We start from the raw sequence: 10,810 nt of genomic DNA on the forward strand, positions 1-10,810 counted from the left end.
TGTGTGTGTGTGTGTGTGTGTGTGTGTGTGTGTGTGTGTGTGTGTGTGTGTGTGGGTATGAAGTGCAGGAAAACTGCTTTTTACCCTGTGGCTGTGCAGATGCTCTAGGCTGGCTCAGCTGCCACAAAAACCCAGAGAGGGGGGTGGTCCAGGTGTCATATTCCTTCCTACTCGCACACCATATTCCCCATCAGCAGACTCATTTCCCTCCAGAACAGTCCTCCCCCCCTCCCACCCCTACCCCACCTCCAACCACCTCCCACCAACTACTCTACCATGAGCTCTTCAAATCCAAGAGCTCCACCTGTGCCAGCTCTCCCTGGGCCAATAGAGAAAACAACAATACTGCGGATGGAACAACCGAAGGCCACAGTCAACCAGGCACCGAGCGGCGAACTGTGTGCATCCACGTGTTTGTGAGCGAAGGCAGACATTCAAGGGGTTTTGTGTGCATATGAAAGTGCACATGGGTGTATGTCCTAATAAAACAGGAAAGCCATCCATGCCTCGAGCAATAGTGTTAGCTGCCCAGTACATTTTTTTTCTTAACGTTGCAAGCTGTTAATTGCGTGGACTAAACTGTGGGCAGAGGGGACCTCAGGGGTAAAATGACAGACGTGGCAGTGGTGGAGATGGTAATAAAATTCAGCAAGAATGTGCAAGAGTACAGAGAGAGGCATACATAAAAAGAAAGCAAGAGAGATCTGACGGATGTGTCTATGCTGATAGACACAGTAATGTAGAAGCTAATTCAGAAACCGTTTTCACTAAAAATATTCCTGAACTGTCCTTTTTAACTATGCCAACCTCTTTCTGGCCGCCAAGAGACTTCTAAGGACACAAATGCTCATTACTGTCTCCCCGGCTACAAATTAATGTTCTTTTCAAATGATTGAACTGACCCTCCCTTAAAAAATCCCCCCACTTTCTCTCAGCAAGTGGTAATGTCATGAGGATTTTACATCTATAAGTTACACCAGTAACTTCCTGGATAGCTCCATATCCCCCAAGCCGGAAGCAAAGACAGTCATGGGAGCAACAGCCGTCAAAAGTCTATCAGCAGTGCCCTGGGTGTGGATAAGGGACTGTAGCTTGTCTAACCACTGACCTTTTAGATATGACAGACATCTACTTAATAAAGTCCATTTGCTGCTATGATGTATAAATGCATGAGTTGCTGAGCGAGGGCATTTGAGGCATGATGCGACAGCACATCAATATGCAAGACTGTTAATTCCCAACATTTGTCAAGAGAGTAGTAGCAAGGGAGAGAGAGAGACAGAGAGAGAGAGAAAGGGGGAGGAACGGATGAAAAGAGGAAAAGGGGAATCGTAGGACTGATCGGAGCTTCTGTGAAAACAACAGGATGAATTGGGGAGGGTGGTGTTATAGTTGGCCGACAGCTTTTGATCGGTTAGTTCAAAGTGGAGACCAGATGGTGTTTTTGGAACAATCTTCCAACTTCTCTGTTTCCTGGAGATCGTGCCAGCAAAAAAATGCTTTTTTTCCCTTTCTTAAAGCTCAATTTCCAGTCTCTCTGGGTCATTGCAGACAGCTGTTCTCCAGTAGGACCGGCCTCAAACTCCAGTAGCGTCAGATGCCTATGAAGGCTGGGAAAGCTGTTTGTGGGCCGCCCGCTCGTGGCTTCTAGCCTTAACGATATGGGCACACTGTCATGTGGCTGGCTGAGTGGCATACTGCAGAGAGGAACAGACTGACTGACAACCTTAGGTCTAACATTGATCATCTGCTGTTCACATGAGTAAATTCATTGAGAATTTAGTGAGTTTAATGAAGGCAGATGTTATTATTCAATTCATACAGACGCTTAAATGTGTGCTTCCTCTAGCACATCTGTAGCCAATTACATTCCTGACCATCTCAGTTTTGTTGCTGATGCAAGGGTACGAGCCAGAGATCCTTTATAGCATCTGTGATGTGTTTGGGGTAATGAAAATGTAACATTTAGAAACGATATCTTCACACAGCTTAACATATAAGGAAGATAATTCTGTGCGGATGCATCATAATTCAGAGCATTTTTGTGCCCCTTTACCTTTTTACTCAGTCCTTCTCACTTACAAATTCTATCTCAGATAAATTTGCCATTATCTGCTTAATTAAGCACGGAGAGCATGTAGCAGAGCAAGCTACCAAAACAAATCCTCCCCAATTGCACATCTGCATGTTCTTTATTAATTAGTCTCAACAAATGGCATTCATTTTTCCCCCACATGGCTCAGCTTGTTTGCAATGCAAACACATGGAAAACCTTGGTTTTACCCGTCCCTTGTGCATTAATTTCCCACTAGCCTATGTGTTTCAAAGCATATTTCTATGTGGGGCACTGCTTTGCAAAGTATGCAACTGGACTAGAAAATGTTTGAGGAATATTTTAAATAGTTTGATGAGTGGGAACCAGCGGGACATGAAACTGTGGCACCAGAATCGTATTTCACTGCAGTGATATGATTGAAAGGTAGGGGAGTTTACTGATCTAAGTCCAAAGACTGTATTGCAAGTTCAGTCATGCTGCTGTAGAAAACAGCATCAGGGGGTAGCCACCCTTCTGCTATCAAATAATTAAAGTCAGCTAATGGACTCATATGGACAACTGTAGTCAGCAGTCTATCCAGGATTGTGAATCGCCTCTGTTGGCTCTAAATCCCTCTCATTTTGGCAACATCACCAGCGCGCACTGTATTTAGATGCAAATTTGTCCAAACCTGGGTCAGATAACACATGGATGTTGAAGGGAATAAAAAAAAATGCTGAAGTGGGTGTAAATCATTTCAGTAATGATAAAAGAAAAGAAAGGTTGGTAAATGCATTGGGTTTTAGACGGGTTTAGGCTGTAGAGCAGTGCGCTGGGTCGTGTTTCGATTACGCTATTAGTGAAAAAGGGTACCTGAGCGTAGAAGCCGGCAGAATGGCAAATGTTGAGAGTGGCAGAGGGAATGAGAACGCTTTAATTACTTTTGTTGTCATTCGTATCATCTCACTAATGTGGCCAATTAGATTAGGGAAAAGAAGTGAGACTGTTCATTAATTAATTGTGGTATTTACTCACAACTAGACATCCAACAGGGGTTACCAGCGTATATACAGAGACATCTACATTTTTGGTGAATACACTGCTAATTGAGGATATTTGTTAATTCGCTGTCTTACTGACAACGAGTCGAGAGCATCAATATCAGTTTTATCTCACTGCTTTCAATAAACAGCTATCGCATGAAGTGTCAGATAAATAATTGAAAAACATTATATCTCTGGCTTTTTGGCATCACTTGACAAAAAGATCCATAATAACCTTTCAGCAGTTCCAGTTAGAGGGAACTGGACTCCATCCTCTGTTTGTTTTGGGTTTTTTACCCATCATAGATTTTTTCAGACCAGACTATTTTATTTCCACTGCTATTTTTTTTTATTTTCGATCAGAAAAATAAAGTTACAGTAAAGCAAATATGAATATTTGTCATTAGGTTTGTCATTAATATCATTCAGTTACCTCATTTGCATCGCAAAGCTGGCATTGTTTCACATATCAGTTATAGAAACATGATATCAACCAAGACAACATAACCTGCCATAACTTTGTCTTATGTGGTTGCTTCTAACATTGGCTGTCATGAAGCTGTTATGAAACTATTATTAATCACAGTTTCCCTGACCTGAGAGGAAATTGGTCCAATTTGGACAAGTCATTAAAATGTCATTAAGTGTTGCTACATTTTTAAATGACTTTTAAATACCTTATTAAAGGCAATAGGCAGTGGGACAGTTTTCTTTGTGGACTTGCAGAACTAATATTTGGCTTGGCAGCTGGGTAAACAGGTCTCTCTATGAGAGCCAGGCTTCCAGGTTGAGGCTGTTTATTTATTTTGAACACAGAAGCTCAGTGGTAGTGCTGTTGCCTTACACCAACAGGGTCCTGGGCATGAACTAGGGGGGCTCTGGAGTTTACATGCAACCCCCCCTCAATGTAAGTTCTCATAATATGCAGCAAAATATTAGTCCATTAGATGGTTGTTACCAGCTAATGAAAACTTGTATTGTCTTTCTAAGAACATTAGCATTGCAGTCATGGCCATCTTAACAAACAGCAGCTTATGTGCTAATACTCAAAGGCTTAATGCTTACTATGCTATGTGAAAATAAAATGTTATGAGCTTCACATTGGTAGCTTAATTTGCTATTCTGCTTCTTTAACTCTCCACACGGCCCAACCACAGCAATTTCAAGAGGGCGAATGCTGGACACAAATTTCACAAAGGACCTAAAAAAATACAGCAACAGTGACAGCATATCAGTACAAAAAAGCATAATGGTAACAATGTAATCAGAGTTCAAAAAAATAATTGTAATTTTATATTATTTAAGAACATCACGTAGGCTTAATTGTTTACATTTTGAGTGACATTCACATGACCCTGGTTTAAAAGTAGAATCCAGATACAGTTCAAAGTTATGGAAGTCAAAGGAAATGCAGCAACACTTGATCATACTCAGCTTAAAGAGGTGCAGTACTGAATCATCAGTGTCTGCCTTGCATTTTTTCTACAAACACTTAACTCTGAAACAATTATGAACATGTATTGTTACATTCTTACGCTTGCCTGGTTTTTCCTCTAAAATAGAACACCCAAGAACAACTGTAAAGCAGAAACTGCAGAGAGTTACATATAACTCATAAGGTGACAGGAAGCTCATGAAGGACCCCTTGCCTTGATAGGTAGGGTGATGGCTTTCAGCTTCTCTGAGAAAAGTCTCACTAAAAAAAATATTACCGTGGAATGAAGAAATAGGTTCGCCTTCTAATATCACTCTTGCTCTGAATAAGACGTAACATGCTCTCTTGTTTGAACATTTCATCATTATGATTCATTAAACCAAGTTACTATTGTTAGTATAACAAAATAAAAATAAAAAGCATGCACGCAAATACAAAAGGATCATCGTATATCTGTAAGGCTGCTGTGTTCAGGTATCACGGTCATGGGATATTTGGTTACATCTGAAACATAAGATTTGTTCAGGATTGGGTGTTAGCTTTCTTGTTTGTCACTTTTTCCTTATTTGCTGCCACTACACTGTGCTTTGTTTCATGCGATGCGATGTACAGCAGTCCTGTACACTTACTGAAGGCAGACGTTTCAGTCTTTCCTGTGTAACCCATCGCCCGACTGTACCTTTCTTCCCACTACAAACTGCTATTTGCTCATTTGTGGTGTGGACTCCATGCAAAGTATGTACTTCTACACAAAACAGCAAAGCAATAACAAACACACAAATCCCAGATCCATTTTAAAATCCCCGCAAAATGTGTCCGAGAAACCCATATGGAGAACATAACTAGTGAAGTCCTCTGCAATTTTCTGCATTATGACATTCCAGCAGACTTTTTGCCCTCAAGAAACAAAGTAACAAAAGATAGCGCTACCGTGTCTGCACGTGTCTGCACTGCAAGGTGTATTTGTGTGTCTGTGCAAGAGAGAGAGAGCAAATGTGTGCAGTTTCTGAGTAGAAACTCATGAGGTCGAGAGACAATTAAAAGGAATAGAGGAATTATCATACAGTGAAGTCATCGACCCAGCTAAGGTGGTTATGAGTTACTGATAAAAACAACAACTGTACTTGTATGATGCTAATTAATGTTTATCATTCTGGCAGTTCCTGCTGTTGAAACTTTGTCATGTGAGGACAGTGTCTTGGTAATTAACTTGTCCTTTATGGACTAGGCTTTGAGGAAGATCAAGCTCTTGAATTAGAGCACAGCTTGTGTTTATTTCCTCTTGTATAAGGAAAGAACTTTAGTGTGACGGCACCACCTTATAATGTTCCATTCCTGTCTTTAACACTTTTCTGAAGACGTTATATTTACAGCATGTTTGGTGAATAGTCAGGTCTTTAAAGCATAATCTTTTTACACTTGTGTTACAGATGTTGTTGCTAAGCCAGAACCCTTGCAACCAAATAAGGCTGCACTGAAATTAAACAGATTGATATCGAGCACAAATGAATCAAAGTTCAACTGAAGCAAGTTTTATTTCAGTGGCAACTTAATTTAGAAGCAGATCTCAGCACAAACTGTAGGTTCTGCTGAACTGTGCTGAACATTACCTGTCAAATCTAGGAGAGGGCGGGGGAGGTGAGAACGAGGGAGACAAGAGCCTAAGCCTTGTGGGAGACAATTTGAATCTTGACAATTAGTCTCTGCTGTCGCTTGGTTTGATCTCACACTGTGAAAAATGTTTTCAGGAGCTTTAATTGTGTAAAGAGCACATTTTGGAATGCTAATTAGAAACCTGCTCCACTCATTTTTCAGGGTTAAATCATACATTCAGAAGCGAGGATGATGCTATGATGGCAAGCATTTATCACAGACGCATCATTATACATGGTGACAAATCAGTTTACATGTGGGATGACTTCCCTCTCTGACTGCATGACAAAAATGAAGAAGGCAAACTGAAAGAGTTGCAAACACTAACAATTGTTAATCATTTTTTACCCCCACGCCTGAGTTGGCCTGATCGTGTCGTGCCCGCTCTTGCCATGCTTGCCTCTTGTGGTGTGCATAATGAAAAGAATGGAGCCGTCAGTCATAATGGCTCTCTAAATAGCATTTTCTGCTTTATTAGTCATACTTAATGGTGTTGAAGGGGTTGTGAGTGATGCAAAATCCCTTTGTTCAGAGCCCTTCTCTTACTGTGAATGCTTCTTGATCGAAAAAAGATTCCCTGACAATTGAGGCTGAATGTGTTTTACACGCTGGGCTTACTTTGCCTATTTTAGAGGGGAACTGTAGATGTTCTCATCAAAAAGATTGATGGCATGAGCATGGAAATAAAAGAGGTGGATACAGTTCGCACAGTACCATAACAGGCAGTGCCACAGCAGGTAGGTAGATGGACCAAAAAAAGGAGGCTCCATTCATTTTAGATAGACGGCGCCTTTGATGTTGCATCAGAACAAACAAATGGAAAAAAAAGAAAAACAGTAATACAGCACCAATCCATACGCTGGATTACTATATGTAAGTAAAAATGGAAACCAATTATAAATATTCACCAGAGCCGAAAATGAATGCTTGATTTTCACACTGTTAGCCACGTAGGTATTTGACAGTGTCTTGACTCTACATGTGAGAAATACCTCATATACAGTATTTAGAAATGCATGTTTTAAGCTGACCCTTTGCCCACTGATATTCTTCACAGATGAGAATAACAGAGAGAAGAAGAAGTGGTATGCTTACGCTGAATGTCAATTGTGACACTGGTCTCCTTGCCGTTGGGGACTGCCTTGTTGCAGGCCTTACAGATGATCTGCTGACCTGTCTCAATGTTGGAAGGCGATAGGTAGAGTGTGCTTACGGTGCTTTCCCCCTTGCCATCCCGGAGCAAGGTCTGAAAAGAGGGAAGAAATACAGAGCAAAATTAAGACAGTTCTGTGGATGAATGCTTAAGCCTCTAAAGCTATGCCAAGTTTGTTTTGTTGTTCTAATGGATTACCATAGTGGGACCTTGGATTGGCTTTATCATAATCAATAAATAGAACCTGAGCTATTTTTATGCTGAGCAGAGTACTGAACTCCAAATGCTGCAGAATCCGAGGGATATTGGATTGTATCTTCAATAGTCCCAATTCAACCTGGGATTATAAATTGTTTAAGTGACGCACAAACAGAGAAAAGAGGCGGAAGAAACGCTTTGCTGGATAAGCTTTGATGGAAAAGGTATAAAATTGTTGCAAAAAGGCAGAAAATTTATGTATACACAAATCTACTCCCTTGGGGATCCAGAGACAAACCCTCAGAACACTCTAGCCTGTAGTTTTACTGCAAAGCAGATTGATATAAAAAAAAAAGTAGAAATATATTTCTTGAGTTTGCTTTTGTGTGTCTGGAGAGCTGCGCTCTAGTGCATGGCTTGTCATACTCCACAAAGGAAATCAATCTTCTTTTCAGCGTTCATCCTCTGAGCCCTACATTGTGGAAGCCATCTGGAATCAGTTGGTAGCGCTCAGTAGCTCTCACGCTCCCTCAAACGCTCAGGGGAGGGCTCTGGGAGTCTATGTTAACCAGTGCGGGACAGAACAAAGTCACTGACTAGAACAAATTGCTTGGGCAACAGGGCACAGTGTGGTCAACCACAAAGTCAGGATGCATTTCCCTGCCATCTTTTTAAAGCAGGCTCACTGTTGCTCTGCATTTCTTGAAGACACAAAAAAGACCTTCCTATTGAAGAACACCAAAATATTTTACTCCTACGTTGACCAGAAGAAGCTCAGTTGACTTGCTTTACTGCACTGGTAACTTTGGTTTTACCTCCCAAAAATACATCCAGTACTTGCCCTTAACTTTGTATAATTTTGTAGCCAACCATTCAATAAGAAAAATACTGATGATCAGATCCTACATCTACTCAGCTGTTAGTTAACTACTGCAGGCTGTTGAGTATATTTAGATTTATAACGTATGCTGTTTAAATGACATAACTAAAACTTTGCAAGTTTTTAGTACTCTGTACTAAAATGCAACATATAGATTCCATCTACCATTACCAGTACCCATTAATCATTTTCCTGAGTCAAACTGAGATTCATCGCCAAAGTACAAACCAGTGGTAATTATCCATTCATTTCTGCACTTAATGTGAACATTTTAATTATCCACATTTATGCTGTATTTCTCACTTAAGCATACTATATTGTAAATAGCATGATTAAAATGTCATAGAAGTTGTAAAACCTCATGGCTAGGCATTTCCAGGAAAAGACTCTGATCAAATTAAAATACGTCAGGGAAGAGTATCTACTAAACGTGTTTGAGATTAGAAACTCTGTATTACTGATGCGGAGAAAAAAAAGTATTCTCTTGTAATGGGATATTAGATCCCTTGCATACTTGTGGGAAGCCCATTTGTATGTGAAGAACCATGTGATGAAATTCATAACTGTGCATGAGTCACTTCTAAAGCAGAACACATTGGCTGTCAGACGCGGGATATGTCAATGTAATATCCTTTCTGACACAATCAGGATTGTTTCCCTCGTCGCTTTGGACCTGTCTGAAGTCATTAATCTTAGAAAAGGGGTTAGCTGGCTGCAGCATTGAATTCAACACCATGCCACATTATAATTTGATAAATTTTTATATTCATCTCCTAAAGCCATGTGAAGAATATTTTTACCATGGCAGGAGATGAATGACAAAATAACTGGACTGAGAGGGAATGAGTCGGCTTTTTTAACGCCATAGTTACTAGGTACTAGGTAATTTCTGACCTCCAAAGGGTTACAAAAAAGGTAAAAATTGGTTATTAATAAATGTTAGCTGGAGTTTCAAGATGGGCATCTCAGTATGTCTTTTTTTCTCTCATTTTACTGGGGTCTAATATTTCCTTGCTTTGTAGACTAATTTGGTCTGGCTTAAGTAGGGGTATACCGTGCTTTCTGTGGCTTTCATTTAAGAGACAGACAGCCTTCTTTCACAGAAAAACAGCATCACAGCTAGATAGGCCCCTGGCCAGCTAATATAGCAATACCTACATAAAAGCTAAATGTAAAGCTGTGACTGCCAATCAAAGCTTTAACTTAACATGAAAGTGACTTGGAAAACAAGCATGCAAGCAAACAAAAGAAATCTACTAAAGTAGGTTGCCTGAGAACTGAACGATGTCCAATAATGGCTCATCTAGAGGTGTTAAGTTTATATCCATAGAGACTGATGATTGCAGCTCTGAGCATGTTTGTTTGATGGAGAAGTAAAAAACCCAAACTAACAAACAAATAAAAGAAAATCATATGCCAGTGGTTTACGGTGCTTCATTAACATAGAATAGCACAACCCCAGTACTGAGACCAGGTTTTAAGGTCTGGATAAAGTGCGTCGACCAAATTATTCAGAAACAGTATTAATAACAAGGGAGAACCCTGACTTAGAATGAATTCAGACACATGTCAAAATCACGAGTGTTATAAGTAATGCATATCCCAAGTGAAACATAACTCTGAGCAGCCAAATGTATCTAGGAAAGAAAGTAACAGTCCATACTGAAGACAGATCACCTCAGCATAAAGCATAAAAAATTCTGGAAGCTAATCTTCCCCTAAGTGGCTGCATGTAAAAAAGAAATGGGTAATGGAGAGAAAGAGAAAGAATGAACTATGAGCTTTTCTTTAGTGAGTGGTTTCAAAAAGAATATCCATTTAGTTAACTAGTCATTAAAATACATGAACCTAATTAATAATTTGTTAAATAAAACTTGACATACATACCAGAAAAGTTCATCTACTGTTAGTCCGAAATACTGTGATTACTCTGAAGCTCTCTTCTATTTGTATTTTTCTCAAATTGTAATACATGTAGCCAAAAGCAAAATGTTTTTGTCATTTAATGTCATTTAATATACAGTTAATTTAAGTGCAAAGGTTTATAGCCACCTCTAATTTTTTTAATGAAGTTATGAGCAATAGTTCTCCAGACATTCTGACGGTCTTTCACAGTTTCTCTTTGGACATTGGCTACTTTTTCCACTCATTTTCAGTCAAGTTCTTGTGCCTGACCTTTTTCAGACCTTTGTTTGGTTGTTAATAATGAATGAATCATTCAAGCATAAATAGGTTTTTCTTCCTCTGTACTCAAGGAATGAACCAGTGTTGTGTCTAGATATGAAACTTAGCAAAGAACCAATTTTAAATAGTATGTGCATGTCATAAAAACACATACAGTGGGGCAAAAAAGTATTTAGTCAGCCACCGATTGTGCAAGTTCCCCCACTTAAAATGATGACAGAGGTCAGTA

General features: G+C 39.7%; 1 protein-coding gene across 6 annotated transcripts in view; it reads right to left on the minus strand.

The window, feature by feature from the left end:
- Nucleotides 1-10,810, minus strand: part of kirrel3b (kirre like nephrin family adhesion molecule 3b) — a 167,855-nt gene that overhangs the window by 35,806 nt on the left and 121,239 nt on the right. For all 6 annotated transcript variants that reach the window (XM_013911002.1, XM_005720643.1, XM_013911010.1 and 3 more), the window contains exon 6: nt 7,262-7,412. In XM_013911002.1, the coding sequence (XP_013766456.1) occupies nt 7,262-7,412 (151 nt within the window). The remainder of the gene's footprint in view (nt 1-7,261; nt 7,413-10,810) is intronic.

Source organism: Pundamilia nyererei, unplaced genomic scaffold (assembly GCF_000239375.1).
Source record: "Pundamilia nyererei isolate P.nyererei 1_Seehausen unplaced genomic scaffold, PunNye1.0 scaffold00003, whole genome shotgun sequence".
NCBI classification, from domain to species: Eukaryota; Metazoa; Chordata; class Actinopteri; order Cichliformes; family Cichlidae; genus Pundamilia; species Pundamilia nyererei.